The sequence below is a fragment of the Sinohyriopsis cumingii genome, chromosome 12, assembly GCF_028554795.1.
Source record: "Sinohyriopsis cumingii isolate HCF-2022 chromosome 12, ASM2855479v2, whole genome shotgun sequence".
Taxonomy (NCBI): Eukaryota; Metazoa; Mollusca; class Bivalvia; order Unionida; family Unionidae; genus Sinohyriopsis; species Sinohyriopsis cumingii.
In genome coordinates, this window is record NC_142972.1 from 5,556,442 (window position 1) to 5,579,671 (window position 23,230).

Sequence of the window (23,230 nt, forward strand, 5' to 3'; positions counted from 1 at the left end):
CTTTACAAAGAGTTTGATGGATTTCAAATAAATTTGACTTGCAGCTTTGTGCTGATGGGACCTTGAAGAGTTTGGTTACCAGCATTTCAAGACTTTATTTGCAAGAGTTATGTTGTCTGCTTTGTCCATCCTCCAGACCTTGGCTTCAACTGCATAAACATGTTGAATTTATTTACTTAATTGGTTGGCCCCACAATATCACAGATGATATATTCCACAATTTCATGTCAATTGGTTGGCCCCACAATATCATACATTATATATTCCACAATTTCATGTCAATTGGTTGGCCCCACAATATCATACATGATATATTCCACAGTTTCATGTCAGTTGGTTGGCCACACAATATCATAGATGATATATTCTACAATTTAATGTCAATTGGCTGGAGTACCGCTCTGGTGACCTAGTGGTTAGAGCATCTGCCTCAGTCCATTTCAAATTGTAGCAACTGGGGCCTTTTGCGACGAATCTATCACTAATAGCTCTAGTTTGGACTAGTATAGAGACATTTTTGTTTCACCTGTAAAGAATTTCAGTGTTCTTTCATCTATCACAGTGGATGTCCATTGGGGGTTCTGAAGGTTCATTTGAACATGCTTTTCCATAAAATTGTACATTTGTTACTTTATAATAGAGAACATTTGCCATTAGATTTTTTTTGTATACATGCAGTTTCACTAAAGGTCATACTGTATATGTACATGCATGTGCAGTGAAAAGAGCTCTACCATGATATAATGAGGTCAGGTCCACATTTGTCATTCTAATTAGGATTTCTATTGGATACCCTGATATGCATGCGGTTTTCAGTTACATGTAACACACTGATAAACATGATAGGACAATGAAATAAGTAAATGGTAAACAATCAAAGTTTAAGATTTTGAGCGATGCTTATTTCCAGAATATTTTTCTCTCTTGTACAGTATTTCTCTTAAGACAAAGGGATAGATTTGTAAAAAATGTAGGGTTTTGTTTATCATCACAAGCGACAGGTGACAGTTCACTTTGCACTCTTGTCACCCATCATTGCCTACAATAAAATTTCCTTGTTTCTTCCAAGCACATTCATTTATTGATTGATAATCAGTTACATCTCTTTGATCTGTTGATGTATAAGAGCAGAATTCATTGGTCTGTTAATGTGTAAGAAAACTGATTTCATTGGTTTGCTGAATTATAAGGGCTGATTTCATTGGTTTGTTCATTTATTAAGAGCTGATTTCATTGGTTTGTTGATGATGTATTAGTTTGGTTTTGAATTTTCATGCAAAATGCAAGCAGCCACTGGTAAAGAGATTATAGTGGAATTTGCCTGTAGCTTGGTATGATGGTTTTTATTATCAGACAATGATATCCTTAAAAATTTGTTATCAACATTTTGTAAAAATGGGGTTAGGCATATCATTAAGAATGGGAGTGGGTATCTCCTCATGAATACAGTGCAGTAGTAAATATAATATTTGCAGTCCTAATTTCCTAATTTGTTACAGCAATTAAGAAAATTTGTTTATAAGTCTAAGTCCTCAGAAATGTTTTTCCTTATACTGTCTGCATAATACATAGTGTTGTTATTAAGGAGATAAAATGATTTTGTTTACATACTATTGCTCTAGATTATTCATGTTAAATAAATATCACAAGCATTATTGGAGATGGGCAGTAACTTTATCATCTTATGTAGTGATTTTCAGTCATATGGAAGTCATATAATGAACCATGACAATTTTAATGCTAACATTAAATTCATATTACTTGTACTTCAGTAAACCTTTATTTTCTTGGTAAATTATATCAATGTAATGTAAGCCTTTGTTTTCTTGGTAAATTATATCAATGTAATGTAAGCCTTTGTTGTCTTGGTAAATTATATCAATGTAATGTAAGCCTTTGTTGTCTTCGTAAATTATATCAGTGTAATGTAAGCCTTTGTTTTCTTGGTAAATTATATCAATGTAATGTAAGCCTTTGTTTTCTTGGTAAATTATATCAGTGTAATGTAAGCCTTTGTTTTCTTGGTAAATTACATCAGTGTACTGTAAGCCTTTATTTTCTTGGTTAATTATATCAGTGTACTGTAAGCCATTGTTTTCTTGGTTAATTATATCAGTGTACTGTAAGCTTTTATTTTGTTGGTAAATTACAGCAGGGTAATTTAAGCATTTACTTTCTTGGTAAATTACATCAGTGTACTGTAAGACTTTATTTTCTTGGTTAATTATATCAGTGTACTGTAAGCTTTTATTTTGTTGGTAAATTACATCAGTGTAATTTAAGCATTTACTTTCTTGGTAAATTACATCAGTGTAATGTAAGCATTTATTTTCTTGGTAAATTATATCAATGTAATGTAAGCCTTTGTTTCTTGGTAAATTACATCAGTGTACTGTAAGCCTTTATTTTCATGGTTAATTATATCAGTGTACTGTAAGCCATTGTTTTCTTGGTTAATTATATCAGTGTACTGTAAGCTTTTATTTTGTTGGTAAATTACATCAGGGTAATTTAAGCATTTACTTTCTTGGTAAATTACATCAGTGTAATGTAAGCCTTTGTTTTCTTGGTAAATTATATCAGTGTAATGTAAGCATTTATTTTCTTGGTAAATTATATGTGTCATTGCAATGTAGGCCTTTATTTTCTTGGTAAATTATATAGTGTAAGCCTTTATTTTCTTGGTAAATTATCATGGGCTGTCTTTGAAATATTTTTCTTTGTGCCATGAAATTTGCCAAATTTAAAAATGTGCAACCACTTTTCAGCCAAAGGAGCCATTTTATGCCATGATGCAGGGACTTAAATATATGCATAATATTATATTGGCCCTATTTCTATTCTATATAAACATGACAAATAAAACAGTTTTTACTTTACATGTTTTTATTACATTTCAAAGCACAAAAGTAGTTATTAATAAATAGAACAATACCGTTATATACATGTGAAGTTCAATCAACAGGATATGAAAAGCAAGAATGAATAAGAATGTTCCCTTATAACTGGTAATACAAAATACTGCTTAGTTTTTATGAACAATGTCACTGACACTTCATCAATATCTGCCTCATTTTTCCAGACCATTTCTTAAATGCCTTCCTGAAATCAGAATTCTCAACACTGGGCCCATCAATAGAAATTCTCATTAAATTTTCAGAGTAGATATACCCATAGAATTTCCTAAGTTTGTGTTTGATGACAGATTCTGGCAACTGAACTCACTCTCTCATTCTGCAGTAGAAATAGGGGGCAACAAGTAACCTGGTAGCTGCCTCAGATGCAGCTGGCTATGAATCTTTGGTTTTTAGAGCTAGATTAGCCATATTCTTTGTGCTTGAAACAGACTTGTTTTATAAAGTAAATTTTTTATTTTTCATTGATATAAGTGACTTGGGTCCTTTACTGTTGACGAATGGCATCCTGTGTTACTCTGTTAAGTTCAGACCAGAAAAACATGTTATCTAAGTAAATAATTCCTAAAACACTAAGCAGTCCCAAGTGCATCTCACACTCGCAGTTTGCAATAAAAAGAGATTAACAACACATGCAGATGACACCAAATCTTTTTTCTGACCTGTTGAACAATAGAGTATATACCCCAGTCATTCCTTACTTCCTACTAATCACATTTAGTTGTTTTTCAAAACTGACATAGCTTGCAGTTAGTTGCAATCATGTTTGAATAACATCTTATTCAACATCTACTGACATGATCCACTGACTGTCACAGATAGTGAATACAGCTATTAAGTGGCCTGATTCGCTTATATCAATGAAAAATTAAATATTTACCTTATACAAATTTGTTGCCAACAGCTTTCGCCAGTCAGAATAAAATAGCATTATTTTCAATGTTTTTTCAAATTTGTTGCAAAATGCAAAGACTAGTGGAGGCCCTGATTAATTGTGTCAGTGTAATGTAAGCCTTTGCTTTCTTGGTAAATTATATTAGTGTATGTAGGCCTTTATTTTCTTCGTAAATTATATCTATCAGTGTAATGTAAGCCTTTGTTTCTTGGTAAATTATACCAGTTTGCTGTAGTATGTTCAGTATTTTAAAAAATATTTCTCCATTAATGTAGATGCTGAGAGCTTATGAGACATTTGAGCTGAACATAAATGAAGAAATGATCCACCCAGAAAGGTTGGGAACACCATCAATAGATCACTTGAACATGGTCCAGGTCAGTTATAGGTACAATGAGAAAAAGTATGAAATATTTAACTTCCATTCGACAACTCTTCAGACTTAAAATAAATATTTTTAGGTTGAGGAGTCTTGGTCATTTGTATAACACAAGTATGATAAAATGGAGTCCATTTTGGAAAATGAAGTCCATTTTGGGGGAATGAATGTAGATGTGATATTCAACCTGCCTTATTATAATATAACCTTGCTTATAATATAACCTTGCTTATAATGCACAACACATTTATCCTCTCTTCAACAACAATATAGTGACAGACCACTATGGTCACATAAATTAGTTGTTAATACAGTACACATTTATCCCTGTCTTCAACAACAATATAGTGACAGACCACTGTAAGCACATAAACTAGTTGTTAATACAGTACACATTTATCCCTCTCTTCAACAACAATATAGTGACAGACCACTGTAAGCACATAAACTAGTTGTTAATACAGTACACATTTATCCCTCTCTTCAACAACAATATAGTGACAGACCACTATGGTCACATAAATTAGTTGTTAATACAGTACACATTTATCCCTCTCTTCAACAACAATATAGTGACAGACCACTGTAAGCACATAAACTAGTTGTTAATACAGTACACATTTATCCCTCTCTTCAACAACAATATAGTGACAGACCACTGTAAGCACATAAACTAGTTGTTAATACAGTACACATTTATCCCTCTCTTCAACAACAATATAGTGACAGACCACTATGGTCACATAAATTAGTTGTTAATACAGTACACATTTATCCCTCTCTTCAACAACAATATAGTGACAGACCACTGTAAGCACATAAACTAGTTGTTAATACAGTACACATTTATCCCTCTCTTCAACAACAATATAGTGACAGACCACTGTAAGCACATAAACTAGTTGTTAATACAGTACACATTTATCCCTCTCTTCAACAACAATATAGTGGCAGACCACTATGGTCACATAAATTAGTTGTTAATACAGTACACATTTATCCCTCTCTTCAACAACAATATAGTGACAGACCACTGTAAGCACATAAACTAGTTGTTAATACAGTACACATTTATCCCTCTCTTCAACAACAATACAGTGATAGACCACTGTAAGCACATAAACTAGTTGTTAATACAGTACACATTTATCCCTCTCTTCAACAACAATATAGTGACAGACCACTGTAAGCACATAAACTAGTTGTTAATACAGTACACATGTATCCCTCTCTTCAACAACAATATAGTGACAGACCACTGTAAGCACATAAACTATTTGTTAATACAGTACACATTTATCCCTCTCTTCAACAACAATATAGTGACAGACCACTGTAAGCACATAAATTAGTTGTTAATACAGTACACATTTATCCCTCTCTTCAACAACAATATAGTGACAGACCACTATGGTCACATAAATTAGTTGTTAATACAGTACACATTTATCCCTCTCTTCAGCAGCAATATAGTGACAGACCACTGTAAGCACATAAACTAGTTGTTAATACAGTACACATTTATCCCTCTCTTCAACAACAATATAGTGACAGACCACTGTAAGCACATAAATTAGTTGTTAATACAGTACACATGTATCCCTCTCTTCAACAACAATATAGTGACAGACCACTATGGTCACATAAACTAGTTGTTAATACAGTACACATTTATCCCTCTCTTCAACAACAATATAGTGACAGACCACTATGGTCACATTAATTAGTTGTTAATACAGTACACATTTATCCCTCTCTTCAACAACAATATAGTGACAGACCACTATGGTCACATAAATTAGTTGTTAATACAGTACACATTTATCCCTCTCTTCAACAACAATATAGTGACAGACCACTGTGGTCACATGAATTAGTTGTTAATACAGTACACATTTATCCCTCTCTTCAACAGCAATATAGTGACAGACCACTGTAAGCACATAAACTAGTTGTTAATACAGTACACATTCATCCCTCTCTTCAACAGTTTTACAGTGAGAGACCATTTTTGCAAAATTTAATTCTATTTTCTAGAAAGTAAAAGCAGTATTTGAAAGGCAAATACTGTATAAGACTGTATTTAATAAGCAATAATATACATGATGAAGCTGTACAATGCAATAATATACATGATGAAGCTGTACAATACAATAATATACATGTTAAAGTTGTATTTAAAATGTTGACAGTGCTATGGAGACTACTTCAGTTACACTGATATTGACATTACTTACATGACACTGCTATAGACATTACTTAAATGACACTGCTATAGACTTGACTTACATGACACTGTTATAGACATTACTTAAATGACACTGCTATAGACTTGACTTACATGACACTGTTATAGACATTACTTAAATGACACTGCTATAGACTTGACTTACATGACACTGTTATAGACTTGACTTACATGACACTGCTATAGACTTGACTTACATGACACTGTTATAGACATTACTTAAATGACACTGCTATAGACTTGACTTACATGACACTGTTATAGACATTACTGAAATGACACTGCTGTAGACACTACTTACATGACACTGCTCAATTCTGTCCGGTTCATCTCAATATCTACTCCAGAAACTTCAAAAAGTTCAAAACACAGCTGCTCAGATCATACTCGGAGTACCACAATCAGAGCACACCTCCCCGCTGCTCTGTACCCTACACTGGCTATCCATTCGATCCAGAATCAAAATTTGTTCTCTGTGCTACATTTTACTGACAGACTCCAGTCCAACATACCTATCCGACCTCACCGATGTGTACACACCAGCAAGATACTTACGCTCCTCTTCTGACAATCATATACTCATTATTCCCACTATGAAAACAAAGTCATATGGACAGCGTTCTTTTGCATACCAGGGCCCAGCAACACGGAATGAATTGCCCACTGAACTTAGACACAAAGACACAGTGATCCCATTCAAGAGTGCTCTTAAAGCTCACTTATTTCGACTGCAAGAACAAACTTAAAGATCAAATAATGTTTCCTACCTTAAATATTTTCAGCATGTTTTTCATGTTTTCTAATTTCATGGTGTTTGTTTTTGTAATTATATCATTATATATGTTTTTATGTTATAGGTGTTGTCAAATGTTGTAAAGCGCTTAGAGCTTCTAAAGATTAGGCGCTATACAAAGTCCTCATTATTATTATTATTATTATTATTATCTATATTACTTACATGACACTGCTATATAAGTTACATGACACTGCTATAAACACAAGTTACATGCCACTGTGATAGACTTTACTTAAATGACACTACTGTATACATTACTACTTGACACTGCTATAATTACTTAAATGACACAACAGTAAACACTACTTACATGGCACTGTTATAGACTTTACTTACATGACACTGCTATAGACACTATGACACTGCTATAGACACTATGACACTACTATAGACACTATGACACTGCTATAGACACTGACACTGCTATAGACACTATGACACTGCTATAGACACTATGACACTACTATAGACACTATGACACTGCTATAGACACTATGACACTGCTATAGACACTGACACTGCTATAGACACTATGACACTGCTATAGACACTATGACACTACTATAGACACTATGACACTGCTATAGACACTATGACACTGCTATAGACACTGACACTGCTATAGACACTATGACACTGCTATAGACACTATGACACTACTATAGACACTACTTACATGACAATAAAGTTTTCTTGCATTTATGTCTAATTTTGTAAGAAACTTAATTTATACTTTTGAAAGGCAGTAATTGTTAATGAGATTATTTTAGGAGACAACAAAAAATACTGCTTCTACACCTTATTCTAAGATAAGACTAAGGGACCGGCCTAATAAACTTGTCATAGCCCTTATTATCAGACAAACATCCATGGTAAATATCTGCCAACATTCTGTACACAATGGGAACTGAGCTTTAAGCTGGGCTATTCATTTGACAAATGGGAAGTGCACATTAAGCATGGGCTATTCAGTAGACAAATGGGAAGTGGGCATTAAGTATGGGTTATTCAATAGACAAATGGGAAGTGGGCATTAAGCATGGGCTATTCAGTAGACAAATGGGAAGTGGGCATTAAGTATGGGTTATTCAATAAACAAATGGGAAGTGGGCATTAAGCATGGGCTATTCAGTAGACAAATGGGAAGTGCACATTAAGTATGGGTTATTCAATAGACAAATGGGAAGTGGGCATTAAGCATGAGCTGTTCATTAGACAAATTGGGAAGTGGGCATTATGTATGCACGATTCATTAGACAAATGGGAAGTGGGCATTAATCTTGGGCAGTTCATTAGATAAATGGGAAGTGGGCATTAATTATGGGCTATTCATCAGACTAATGGAAAGTGGGCATTAAATATGGGATTTTCATTAGACAAATGGAAAGTGGGCATTAAGCATGGGCTATTCATTAGACAAATGGAAAGTGGGCATTAAGCATGGGCTTTTCATTAGACAAATGGAAAGTGGGCATTAAATATGGGGTTTTCATTAGACAAATGGAAAGTGGGCATTAAATTAAATATGGGCTTTTCATTAGACAAATGGGAAGTGGGCATTAAGCATGGGCTTTTCATTAGACAAATGGAAAGTGGGCATTAAATATGGGCTATTCATAATGTAAATTCTAGTACCTAATATGCTCAAGTCCAGATCTTACCCATAAAAGTCAACCCAGATCTAATAGTACCTAATGTACTTGACTCCAAATTGTACCTGTAAAACTTTAACCCACATCTGCTAGTACCTAATGTACTCAACTTCAAACCTTACCTGTAAAATGTCAATCTGCATCTGCTAGTACCTAATGTACTCAACTTCAAACCTTACCATTAAAATGTCAACCCAGATCTATTGGTACCTAATACACTCAACTCCAAACCTTACTTGAACAGTGTCAACCCACATCTTCTAATACCCAACACAGTTGACTCCAAATCTTACCTGAAAATGTTCTGGCTGATTGAAAGGCTGCATTTGTACATTACCCAAAAATTTTCTCTGATCTGCCGAAACATTGTGTGATAGCGGATTTGGATGTTATTTAAATGCCCATTGTATACAGATAAATATGGCAAAAATGTTAAGCCACCTGCTGTTTTGTTAACAAGTTTTATAATTTATACCATTTTTTTTCAGTATGGCACAGAGAAAGGAAGAACAAAACTTTGGAAAAATACCAAAGCCAAATTTGAACCATTAGAATGGGAAAAAGACAGAACAGATGATAAGGAAAGAAAGTTTTATTTGTTTTTATTTTGTATTTTGTTGGGCTTAATAGCAGTTTCAACACATTACTGGCTATACCATGCCAAGGAAAATGGGAGCTAAGTGACATTCCTAAGGGTATACTGAAACAGCTGATCCATGTTGCTCTGGGTGGGTATCAAACCCATGACCCTAAAATTACAGGGCTGATGCTTTATCAACCAAGCTACCTTCACTCCCCAGATAATTAAAGAATTTTTTTAATTTTAAAACAGTTGAAATGTATGTCTTAGAGAAGTTGTAAAAATTTCCTTTATAAATTCATGATATTTTAATTTGAACTTAAGGAGTTCATCAGGTATATAAATGTGAGGGTAACTTTTTAATATCTTTGTGACGTCTATTGCTTTTGTACTGCACAACAAGATCACACCATGCACCAATGGTAACTTAACTATAATTAATGAACTTATTAATTAGTTGGCTATATATTTAATTTTTATGCAGTTACCGTGTGACCCCACTATAGCACGCTCTGTTATAACACAAATTTGGATATAACACGGTCGCAGCGTGGCTCCCAAATTTTATATACATGTATTTTTCTCGCACACAAAAAAAATCTGATAAGTACGAAAAAAAACAAAAAGTTTGTTATCATTTTGGGGAAGAGATTGTGCATGAATAATACAAGATGAGACATGTATATATAAACAGTATACATGTATATGTACCAATTCCTGGTTCTCTAAATAAAGTAAAATATTATATATGCCTCCTCTGTTTTCACTACAGGTGTATTTCCCATTTAATGTGCATCAACTTAAGATGGTAACTGTTTCAATGAAGCACATATTTTACTGCCCACATTTATTACCTACCCGCCCACAAATCTGTGGGGTTACATGCATTATTTTCTTCAGCTAACTGACCTGGTTGCTTGTAACAGTGCATTGTATAACTCAGTCAGGTTCTATGGCTCCAAATTACTGTGTTATATCAGGGTCACACTGTATTTATATTTTATTATTTATTTATGTTTAATTATTTATTTATATTTATTTAATTAAATGTAATTAGCTAATGGCAAAAAAACTTTTAAAAATGTTTCAAAATTTTGTGTACTTTTACCAGTAAAATATTGAAAATTATGAGCAGTGCAGGAGGAAGGATTCAGGTTCATGGTTAGAAAATGTGTCATTGACATTTTAATTTCAATTGTAATTTAGGGTCATGGGTAGAAATGTGTCATTGATGATTTAATTTTAATTGTAATTCAGGTTCATTGGTAGAAAATGTGTCATTGATGTTTTAATTTGATCAGGTTCATTGGTAGAAAATGTGTCATTGATGTTTTAATTTGATCAGGTTCATTGGTAGAAAATGTGTCTTTGATGTTTTAATTTGATCAGGTTCATTGGTAGAAAATGTGTCATTGACATTTTAATTTCAATTGTAATTTAGGGTCATGGGTAGAAATGTGTCATTGATGATTTAATTTTAATTGTAATTCAGGTTCATTGGTAGAAAATGTGTCATTGACATTTTAATTTTAATTGTATTTCAGGTTCATGGTTAGAAAATGTGTCATTGACGTTTTCATTTTAATTGTAATTCAGGTTCATGGTTAGAAAATGTGTCATTGACATTTTAATTTCAATTGTAAGTTAGGGTCATGGTAGAAAATGTGTCATTGATGTTTTAATTTCAATTGTAATTTAGGGTCATGGTAGAAAATGTGTCATTGATGTTTTAATTTCAATTGTAATTTAGGGTCATGGTAGAAAATGTGTCATTGATGTTTTAATTTCAGTTGTAATTTGGTATACAGTGTACCAGTACAGGTATTTTTGAATCCATATTGTTTTGTATCTTCAATAAATCATGTAAATGATGAAAAAGTCTTGTTGCTAATGTTGTCCAATTTCTTTGTGATTTTCCAGATCATTTTCTCGAAATCTTCCTGTCATTGTCTGGATCAGATTAGTGAGAGAGTTGTTAGTGATTACCATTCCAGAGTGTAATTTTGTTAGTGATTACCATTCCAGAGTGTAATTTTGTTAGTGATTACCATTCCAGAGTGTAATTTTGCATAAAAAATACCTCCATTTAAAATAGCTTGCCTATAACACATTCCCCTTTTGGGTCTCCTCTGAACATAATAATGAAGAGGGATCACTGTGAAAAGTGAGACAGGAAATTTTGCCACATTACACAAATATTTCTGTGTTCGAAAAACCTTTATTAAATGTAATTTTTAGCTCACATGGCTGTAAGGACAAGTGAGTTTTGCCCTGCTGCCATCATTTTTGGTGCATCATCCCACAACATCTGCCATTTTAAACTTTCAAGAAGCACAAAACCAAATCCAGCCCAGTTTGGTAGCAAGCATCTGGCCTTTTATAACTTTTAGGTTTGTATAATTGAATTTGATCCATTATGGAATCTGGTCATAATTACTAAAGATAGAAAAACCTTGAATAACTTCATCCTAAAAACAGCTCAACAGAGGTTGACCAGATGTGAGAGAATCATCCTGGCATGACATGTTTTAAATTTTGTAGAAATGATTCAATTCCACCGTCAAATATGACTGCTCATAGTAAGGCTGCATTTGTACATCTTGAGAAAATTTTCACTGATCTGCCAGGACAATGTTTAACAGCTGATTTGGATGTTGTTCCAATACCCGTTGAGTACAGGTAAATTTGGTAAAAAATGCTCAGACACCTGCTGTTTTGCTAACAAGTTTTGTAATTGATACCAATTTTTTTCAGTTTGGCACAGAGAAAGGAAGAAAAAGTCAGTTCACTGATATCAAAGCCAAATTTGTACCTTCAGAATGGACAAAAGATGCCACGAAAGATAAGGAAAGAAAAGAAGCTGATTTCAAAACAGACGTAAATGATGCCTTGGAGAAAGTTTAAATTTTTTTATAGAAACTGATATTTTAATTTGAACTTAAGGAGTTCATCAAGTATCTAAATGTGAGAGAATTTGATTGTGAGGTCGGTTGATTTTTTAAGTAAATAATTAGCTATGTATTTAATTTTTATAACATTTGATTCCTTGTATTAATTATTTACATAAATATAATTAGCTGATGACAAAACCAATATAAAAAATAAAATAGGTGACAAATTTTAGTACCTTTAACAATGAAAATGTTGCAAGTTATGAGCAAGTGCATAAGGAAGGATTCATTGTCTTGGTTAGAAAATGTGTCATTGACATTTTAATTTCAGCTGTAATTTAGGGTCATGGTAGAAAATGTGTCATTGACATTTTAATTTCAACTGTAATTTAGGGTCATGGTAGAAAATGTGTCATTGACATTTTAATTTCAACTGTAATTTAGGTTCTTGGTTAGAGAATGTGTCATTGACATTTTAATTTCAACTGTAATTTAGGGTCATGGTAGAAAATGTGCCATTGACATTTTAATTTCAACTGTAATTTAGGGTCATGGTAGAAAATGTGTCACTGACATTTTAATTTCAATTGTAATTTAGGGTCATGGTAGAAAATGTGTCATTGTTGTTTTAATTTTAGTTGTAATTTAGGGTCATGGTAGAAAATGTGTCATTGATGTTTTAATTTCAATTGTAATTTAGGGTCATGGTAGAAAATGTGTCATTGACATTTTAATTTCAACTGTAATTTAGGGTCATGGTAGAAAATGTGTCATTGACATTTTAATTTCAACTGTAATTTAGGTTCTTGGTTAGAGAATGTGTCATTGACATTTTAATTTCAACTGTAATTTAGGGTCTTGGTTAGAAAATGTGTCGTTGACATTTAATTTCAACTGTAATTTAGGGTCTTGGTTAGAAAATGTGTCATTGACATTTTAATTTCAACTGTAATTTAGGGTCATGGTAGAAAATGTGTCATTGACATTTAATTTCAACTGTAATTTAGGGTCTTGGTTAGAAAATGTGTCGTTGACATTTAATTTCAACTGTAATTTAGGGTCTTGGTTAGAAAATGTGTCATTGACATTTTAATTTCAACTGTAATTTAGGGTCATGGTAGAAAATGTGTCATTGACATTTAATTTCAACTGTAATTTAGGGTCTTGGTTAGAAAATGTGTCGTTGACATTTAATTTCAACTGTAATTTAGGGTCTTGGTTAGAAAATGTGTCATTGACATTTTAATTTCAACTGTAATTTAGGGTCATGGTAGAAAATGTGTCATTGACATTTTAATTTCAACTGTAATTTAGGTTCTTGGTTAGAGAATGTGTCATTGACATTTTAATTTCAACTGTAATTTAGGGTCTTGGTTAGAAAATGTGTCATTGACATTTTAATTTCAACTGTAATTTAGGGTCATGGTAGAAAATGTGTCATTGACATTTAATTTCAACTGTAATTTAGGGTCTTGGTTAGAAAATGTGTCGTTGACATTTAATTTCAACTGTAATTTAGGGTCTTGGTTAGAAAATGTGTCATTGACATTTTAATTTCAACTGTAATTTAGGGTCATGGTAGAAAATGTGCCATTGACATTTTAATTTCAACTGTAATTTAGGGTCATGGTAGAAAATGTGTCACTGACATTTTAATTTCAATTGTAATTTAGGGTCATGGTAGAAAATGTGTCATTGTTGTTTTAATTTTAGTTGTAACTTGTGATACAAGGTACTAGTACAGGTATTTTTAAATTAAGACTTCCATTTTCAGTCTCCAGTAAATCATGTAAATTAACAAGTTTCTTATAATTTTCCGTATTGTTTCCCCCCCCTCCCCTTCTTCCAATGACTGTCAGTGCATAGGAGAGTTGTTAGTGATTTTTTATTGGTGGAGAAGGGCAAGGAATCTACTGTTTGTATGTAGATAATATTCTGGTACAGCAGTCCTCGACTTTAAAATACCTGTATATAGAGTTGTCCCATGTACAGCAAGGATACGATTTTGGATCCCATTATTTTGGCATTGTTACCCTCAACAGTATGGTACCCTGGCCTTAGAATTGTTACCCTCAACAGTATGGTACCTGGCCTTAAAATTGTTACCGTCAACAGTATGGTACCCTGGCCTTAGAATTGTTACCCTCGACAGTATGGTACCTTGGCCTTAGAGTTTTGAAGTGACACATTTTCAACATCAGTTAATGTATTCAACTGAAACTTAGATATTAATATTTGAACTGTGTACACTGATATGCAAGGAGTTCCTTTCTGTTGCATCTTGGTCAACAACATTGAAGTTTTGTGTGAAAGTTTGTGGAAGATACAGGGGTATATGACAAGCATATAGACTTAGGAGAGACACTCGGTTCTGCAGAACCCTTAAAGATATCATTCCATGGTGTGATTTTGCATACAAAATATCTCCATATAAGATAACCTTGCCTATTCACAGCCTGTACAATTTTGGGACTCCATTGAACATAATTATAAAGAGGGATCACTGTAAATAGTACAAAGTAGACAAGAAATTTTAACCACATTGCACAAGTGTTTCTTTGATAGAGACACCCTTATTACATGTAATTTTTAACTCAAATGGCTGCCAAGTGAGGTTATAGTATGGCTCTGTGTCCAGCATCTCTGGTGCATCATCCCACAAGATTTACTATGTTAAATGTTTCTATAGAAACAAATGGCAGCAAACATCTGGACTTACAGAGCTTTCAAATTCTAAAAATTATGCTGATCTGCCATTAGCCACCATTGCTAAAAATAGAAATACCTTTAAAAAAACAATTTCTTCATAAATGCAGTTCAGCAGAATTTGAGGCATTCAGATTTATACAAATGATCCCAACCTGCAATGTAGGGCATTCCGATTTGTACAAATGATGCCAGCCTGCAGTGAAGGGCATCCAGATTTATACAAATGATGCAAATCTGCAGTGAAGGGCATTCAGATTTATACAAATGATCCCAGCCTGCAATGAAGGGCATTCGGATTTATATAAATGATGCCAGCCTGCAATGAAGGGCATTCAGACTTAAACAAATGATCCCAGCCTGCAATGAAGGGCATTCAAATTTATATAAATGATGCCAGCCTGCAATGAAGGGCATTCAGATTTGTACAAATGATGCCAGCCTGCAGTGAAGGGCATTCAGATTTATACAAATGATCCCAGCCTGCAATGAAGGGCATTCAGATTTATATAAATGATGCCAGCCTGCAATGAAGGGCATTCAGATTTGTACAAATGATGCCAGCCTGCAGTGAAGGGCATTCAGATTTATACAAATGATGCCAGCTTGCAGTGAAGGGCATTCAGATTTGTACAAATGGTGCCAATCTGCAATGAAGGGCATTCAGATTTATACAAATGATGCCAGCCTGCAGTGAAGGGCATTCAGATTTGTACAAATGATGCCAGCCTGCAATTAAAGACATTCAGATTTGTACAAATGATGCAGATCTGCAATGAAGGGCATTCAGATTTGTGCAAATGATGCCAGTCTGCCATTAAAGGCAGTCAGATTTGTATAAATTATGCCAATCTGCAATGAATTATGTCTGGAGTTACTAAAAATGTAAACTTTTAATGACATCTTCACAAATTGTATTCAACAGAACTTTACCAAATTTGACAAAAGGCATCTTGGCGTAAAGGGCTCAAAATTCATATAGTTGATGCCTATCCACATGCCATTGCAGAAAATAGAAAGCAATAAACGGCTTAATCTGAAGAAAAACATTCAACATAATTGGACCGACTTTGACAGATTGCATTCTGGTATAAAGACTTTTAATTGTTGTTCAAATGATGCTGATGTGCAATCAAAATACAAATAAATATACAGAAAATAGATGCACATTAAAACAGTTGTTTTCATAACATCAACAGCATTGGAAGAAACGTTTTCTGAAAGCATCCCACAGACTCAGTTTTTTTCATCATATGCTCTGGCATTTGTTTAGGGGCGTATGTCAGCCAGGTGGATGACTTAAGCCACCATGGGCATTTTGTTCAATCAAAGTTTAGCATCACCATTTAGAAAACTGAAATTTGAAGAGTTATTGAAACTTTTGTGCCTATTAATTTGGGAGTCAAAAGGTCAGAGATCAATATCAAAGTGCCTCAAAGAAGACAAATTGCTTCAAACAAAAACTTAGGTTAAGATCACATACCTTGAACAAACTTAGTGGATGGCTTGTACTGGGGGGGGGGGAGCACGAAAAACATCAATAGTTGGGGATCCAGAAGGTCTTAGGTCAAGGTCATGGTAAGTTGTTGTTGTTGTTGTTGTAGGGTTTAACGCCATTTTTCAGCACACGATAGGCTATACATGGTGGCCAGTATTAATGGTGGAGGAAGAACCCGGGAAAACCCCGGAAAGAACCACCGACCCACGAAAAGCTACTGGCAAGCTTTCTCACATACCCACATTGGCTGAATCCGAGACTCGAACCTACGCAGACAGAGGTGAGATGGCAGTGATCCGTAACGGAGAGCGCTTTAGACCACTCAGCCACTCGGGGCCTCCTCATGGTAAGTCAAATAAGAAAACAAAGGTTTCTACACATTAACTGTTTTAGACCACATACTCCTAATAGATGGAATTTTACATAGGGGAAGGAAGAAATCTATTGATTTGGGGGTTAAAAGGACCAAGGTCAAGTTTGTATTGAAATAATCAAAGTGAAACAGTTTCTGTAAAATTACACACCACATACTGGTAGGTCAAGTTTGTATTGAAATAATCAAAGTGTAAAGGTTTCTGTAAAATTACACACCACATACTGGTAAGTCATGTTTGTATTGAAATAAAGTGAAAAAGTTTCTGTAAAATAACACACCACATACTGGTAGGTCAAGTTTGTATTGAAATAATCAAAGTGAAACAGTTTCTGTAAAATTACACACCACATACTGGTGCTAAACATTACAGAGTGCTTGTTAATGTGGAAAGGAAATATCTTGCTACAGACTTTGGATTAACATGGCTTGGAGGTCAAAGTCACTATGACCCATATGACCTATGAGTCAGCCATACTTTGTTTCCATGCAGGACAGTTAAACATGGGGCAGGTGCATAATCTACCATTTATAGTGCTTGTCTTTGTCAAATTTAGGTTTAAAGGATTTTCCACTGTGTAGGTATGTTGTCCATATTTTATCGAATTTTAAACATCCACCGGGTTTAGTGTGATTATTTTAAAAATCCACCAGGTTTAGTGTGATTGTTTTAAAAATCCACCAGGTTTAGTGTGATTGTTTAAACATCCACAAGGTTTAGTGTGATTGTTTTAAATGTCCACCAAGTTTAGTGTGATTGTTTTAAACATCCACAAGGTTTAGTGTGATTGTTTCATGATGTCTAGAACAAAAGACTTTTAAACATCTTAGAGACATTGTCATATTGAAATAAAAACCATTTTAAAATTTGATTTTTTATATAAAAAGGTCAATCTTCATTTATTGATGTAAAAATTTTCTGTCAGTAAAAATTTTAATAAAATTTCTATTTTCATTTGTCTTTGAATGACTTGCTTTGTTATAAAAAATTAATTGAGAACAAACAAGAAATAATCCAGAGCTGTTAGCAAAAGCATTGTCACTGCATAAAACCCAACTTGTTAAACTTATGTCACTGATAACTATATAGAACCTGACTTTTTAAAGTAATGTCACTGAGGACTGCATAGAACTCATTTTGGTAAGTTATGGTTACTGAGGACTGCATAGAACTCATTTTGTTAAAAGTAAGGCCACTGAGGACTGCATAGAACTCATTTTGTTAAAAGTAAGGTCACTGAGGACTGCATAGAACTCATTTTGGTAAGGTATGGTTAATGAGGACTGCACAGAACTCATTTTGTTAAAAGTAAGGTCACTGAGGACTGCACATAACTCATTTCGTTTTTTAAGTAAGGTCACTGAGGACTGCATAGAATTCATTTTGTTGAAGTAAGGTCACTGAGAACTGCATAGAACTCATTTTGGTAAGGTATGGTTACTGAGGACTGCATAGAACTCAGTTTGTTAAAAGTAAGGTCACTGAGGACTGCATAGAACTCATTTTCTTAAAAGTAAGGTCACTGAGGACTGCACAGAACTCATTTTGTTGAAGTAAGGTCACTGAGAACTGCATAGAACTCATTTTGGTAAGGTGTGGTTACTGAGGACTGCATAGAACTCATTTTGTTAGAAGTAAGGTCACTGAGGACTGCATAGAACTCATTTTGTTGAAGTAAGGTCACTGAGGACTGCATAGAACTCATTTTGTTAAAAGTAAGGTCACTGAGGACTGCATAGAACTCATTTTGTTAAAAGTAAGGTCACTGAGGACTGCACAGAACTCATTTTGTTAAAAGTAAGGTCACTGAGAACTGCATAGAACTCATTTTGTTAAAAGGTCACTGAGGACTGCATAGAACTCATTTTGTTAGAAGTAAGGTCACTGAGGACTGCACAGAACTAATTTTGTTAAAGTAAGGTTGCCGAGGACTGCATAGAACTCATTTTGGAAAGGTAAGGTCACTGATGATTGCATAGAACTCATTTTGTTAAAGTTAAGTCACTGATAACTACATAGAACTAATTTTGTTAAAGTAAGGTCACTGAGGGCTACATAGAACTCATTTTGTTAAAAGTAAGGTCACTGAGGGCTACATAGAACAGACTTTTTAAAGTTAGGTCACTGATAACTACACAGAACTAATTTTGTTAAAGTAAGGTCACTGAGGGCTACATAGAACAGACTTTTTAAAGTTAGGTCACTGAGGACTATATAGAACCAACTTGAACGTTCATGTTAGGTCACTGAGGACTAGGAAATGGAGTTACTTTGCTGATAAAAGATTGGTTACAAGCAGGAGCCAAATCTTTACTAAATGATGCCAGAAAATAAAACATGTTTGAGAACTTGTCAAGATCTTGTTGATGTAAAGCCAAATCTGATTAAAGCTGCATTCTTTCCCAGTTTGTAATGAATATTATGGATGTGTTCTTTGCAGCATCTAATAATTTCATACGATGGTCACACCAACAAGAATCCATACAGATCATTGGGCAGGAAACCTGTGTTGTTTTCTGAAGGTAGTAGTATTTACATTCAGTGTTATGAAGAGTTTGATAAAGGGACATCACTTTCTCTAAATTTAACATGTACTGTGTTCAGATAATTGTCTTATTTAATTGGTGTTTTTTATATCTATATGTTTTAAACTCCTGGTACATGATTTTATCTAATTTTTGTAATTTTTATTCATGACTGTAAATTGTATTTATTATCTTTAGTTAGATCATGCATATGTGACTTGGGAAAATTTATGAGCACAAGATTACATAGGATGTATAAATAAATACTATTGTATGTGTTGACAATTACTAATAATAATCTTCATAATCAGATTTATTGACAACTGGGTTAATTTCACATTGGCTGATGGGGTTTTGAACTGTTCTAGAAGAATTAAGTAATTTCCCATTGGAAGCACAAGGTCACATGAATAGTTATTTTGAAACATTTATTGAGTAGTATGATCTTTTATGTGGGGGTATGTTGTGAAATATAGTCATATAAGAAGTTTTGAGCAAAGAGATTCATTTCTATTTTGTAGTCATTCTTATTTCTTGTGTTCCTGTCAAAGCATCAAGTTTGCAGACATGTTTTATGTTGTACTTAGATATTATCTAAGAAGAAAAATATTTGTTTGGATTATTCAGTGGAAATAGAAAGTGCTCATTTGGACTATACTATTTTTTTGGAACTGTTATGAATTATTCAAAGGAGTTCTGGACAAGGTCATTTTGACATCATGATTCTTGGACAACTAGTACATTTCCAATTTTTAAATTTATATGGAATTTTTATTTTTTTGTGACTTTTATATAACTCTTTCAGGATTATTTTTGGATTCACTTCATAATAATAATGTTCCTTTCACATCTTCATTTATAATTTTGATATACAACTTATTGGTTAAATTTTACAAAACTTGTTGATATTGCTTCTTTCTGTTACTTAGCTTAGTCTTGTAGCAACAATTAGAGTACTTGCTCAATTTTATAAATAAACCAGGTTTTAGGTTGGGCACCATAGACTTGTAGCAACAATTAGAGTACTTGCTCAATTTTATAAATAAACCAGGTTTTAGGTTGGGCATCATAGTCTTGTAGCTACAATTAGTGAGAGTACATGCTCAATTTTATAAATAAACCAGGTTTTAGGTTGGGCACCCTAGTCTTGTAGCTACAATTAGTGAGAGTACATGCTCAATTTTATACATAAACCAGGTTTTAGGTTGGGCATCATAGTCTTGTAGCTACAATTAGTGAGAGTACATGCTCAATTTTATAAATAAACCAGGTTTTAGGTTGGGCATCATAGTCTTGTAGCTACAATTAGTGAGAGTACATGCTCAATTTTATAAATAAACCAGGTTTTAGGTTGGGCATCATAGTCTTGTAGCTACAATTAGTGAGAGTACATGCTCAATTTTATACATAAACCAGGTTTTAGGTTGGGCATCATAGTCTTGTAGCTACAATTAGTGAGAGTACATGCTCAATTTTATAAATAAACCAGGTTTTAGGTTGGGCATCATAGTCTTGTAGCTACAATTAGTGAGAGTACATGCTCAATTTTATAAATAAACCAGGTTTTAGGTTGGGCATCATAGTCTTGTAGCAACAATTAGTGAGAGTACATGCTCAATTTTATACATAAACCAGGTTTTAGGTTGGGCATCATAGTCTTGTAGCTACAATTAGTGAGAGTACATGCTCAATTTTATACATAAACCAGGTTTTAGGTTGGGCACCATAGTCTTGTAGCTACAATTAGTGAGAGTACATGCTCTCTACCCTTTGCTTTGTACCCCTTTAATTAATTATGGGATGGCTGTGTACTGTGCCATGCTAACTTCATTGCTGATTTGTTGACATCATTACGTGCATGATAAACTGTGTACTGGGAAACACCCCATCTTAATAAAATGCTGATTTGTCTCTGTACAACAGTTTAGTTACCTACTCAGATTCTTCCATTTTCTTGATTCTGGTGCAAATTGTTTTCATTCATGATTATTATTATTATTGATGGAATTTGTCTATGATCTGAATCACCAAATTTAAAATCCAATGGACAGACAGACAGACAGATGGACAAAATTACATACAGAGAGTCCTGCACACTTTGACTTGGGTCCAGTATGTTTGCAGCTATTTACCATTAAGTTGTTACCTGTTGAATCATTTTTCAAAGATTATGATGCATTTAAAAAAAATGGGTTCAATCATAGAATCAAAGCTGCTTTAAATCTCACATGAATTAAGTCCATGTTTGACGGCCTCATTGTCCTGTAAACTGAATTATTGTAATTATAAACCTGTGTTAAATAACTGCATGCATTAAGATTCAAATTTTCTTGCTTCCCTTAGCTGACTGCTAAAGATTCAAATTTTCTTGCTTCCCTTAGCTGACTGCTAAAGATTCAAATTTTCTTGCTTCCCTTAGCTGACTGCTAAAGATTCAAATTTTCTTGCTTCCCTTAGCCGACTGCTAAAGATTCAAATTTTCTTGCTTCCCTTAGCTGACTGCTAAAGATTCAAATTTTCTTGCTTCCCTTAGCTGACTGCTAAAGATTCAAATTTTCTTGCTTCCCTTAGCTGACTGCTAAAGATTCAAATTTTCTTGCTTCCCTTAGCTGACTGCTAAAGATTCAAATTTTCTTGCTTCCCTTAGCTGACTGCTAAAGAGAAGTTTGACTGGACTGAAAAAGGTTTTGGACTATGCTATAAATGTCAGAAGAAAAGTTATTTTCCTAGAGATAAATTTTGGTGGTTTTTCAACAAACTAGAAATGTTTCAATATGATAAGGGTGGGTGCCCCCCCCCCCCCCCCATGAAGCAACTGATGGGCAAAGTTTGAAATCATAAATAACATCCATTAGTTCCATAAACTTTTGTCAGACGATACTGAAAAACATAAATAGGAGCCATAAGTTTGTAAACTTTTGTCTGACAATACTGAAAATCATACATTTTATTTCAATGTAATTTGCATTACTAATCACCATGAATAAATTAAAGTAGTTCAATATTGTGAAGAAGTGTCACATTTGATAATTCAATTTTTATAATTTTTATTTAAAGAAATGAGTGATACAGAATAGTTTTAATAATGTAGAGTTTTAATTTAAAGTAGTGATGGTAATTTTCAAGTTAAGAAATTTTGTAGGAGTCGGCAGATAGGATGTCAATTTGTAAATACAGATCTGACTACTTTTACTTAATTGGAAATGAATGAGGTCTCCTTTCATATGATACGCACAAATTTCAAATCTATAAATTTACTTAAGAGACTTGGTAACTAAGTGTCATGTAGGGTTGTGATGCATTTTAATTACAAAAGACTGAGAAAGGAGAGATTTATAAAGTGTTTGTCATATCCAAGTAATTAATCTGTAATCAGAAGTTATTGTTTTTAACTGAGAGCTGATAATAGTGACCACTCAGACTGGACATTGAGTGGAGATACAGGGTAATCAGACTCAGCCACACAGTAGCAACTTGTGTTGCTGATATTAAAATATAGTTGGGGTGGGTGGGTGAGGACAGAAAACTAATATTAATAACAATACTTATTGGTTGCTATTGCCTAATCCCCCGACCCTGTATACTGATACGCCACTGGTTTTGCTTCATCTTTGAAAAGAATTACTATTAATCTGCGATATGACTGAAAAATTGTTAAAGCTACGTTAAAAATCCAAATCACACACACATGCTATTAATCTGCAAAGACAAGATTACCATGACTAAAGATCGTAATGTAATCACTCAATGGGAGGATGAATTCTCATAAAA

At 33.7% G+C, this 23,230-nt stretch overlaps 1 protein-coding gene and 2 long non-coding RNA genes across 8 annotated transcripts in view; all 3 read left to right on the forward strand.

Moving 5' to 3' along the window:
- LOC149785942 (uncharacterized) overlaps nt 1-14,157 on the forward strand; it is a 39,542-nt gene extending 25,385 nt beyond the window's left edge. The window contains exons 5-7 of one of the 4 annotated variants that reach the window (XM_089976191.1): nt 4,086-4,187; nt 9,374-9,613; nt 12,220-12,358. In XM_089976191.1, coding sequence (XP_089832317.1) covers nt 4,086-4,187; nt 9,374-9,565 — 294 coding nt within the window. In that variant the 3' untranslated portion in view covers nt 9,566-9,613; nt 12,220-12,358. Of the gene's footprint in view, nt 1-4,085; nt 4,199-9,373; nt 11,344-12,219 lie in introns of those variants that run through there. The other 3 variants (XM_089976193.1, XM_089976192.1, XM_089976190.1) reach the window with 3 other exon arrangements.
- A 2,749-nt stretch (nt 14,158-16,906) lies between these two features.
- LOC149785943 (uncharacterized) lies at nt 16,907-19,286 on the forward strand. 3 transcript variants are annotated; one of them, XR_016424842.1, is made up of 3 exons: nt 16,907-18,695; nt 18,815-18,974; nt 19,016-19,286. It is a non-coding gene; the product is annotated as an uncharacterized LOC149785943 (long non-coding RNA). The 3 variants fall into 3 exon arrangements; XR_016424841.1 differs by having other exon boundaries at nt 16,907-18,974; XR_016424843.1 differs by having other exon boundaries at nt 16,907-18,974; nt 19,095-19,286.
- A 1,178-nt stretch (nt 19,287-20,464) lies between these two features.
- LOC149785944 (uncharacterized) lies at nt 20,465-21,379 on the forward strand. The gene is made up of 2 exons (XR_016424844.1): nt 20,465-20,510; nt 21,168-21,379. It is a non-coding gene; the product is annotated as an uncharacterized LOC149785944 (long non-coding RNA).
- Nucleotides 21,380-23,230: the final 1,851 nt, after the last annotated feature.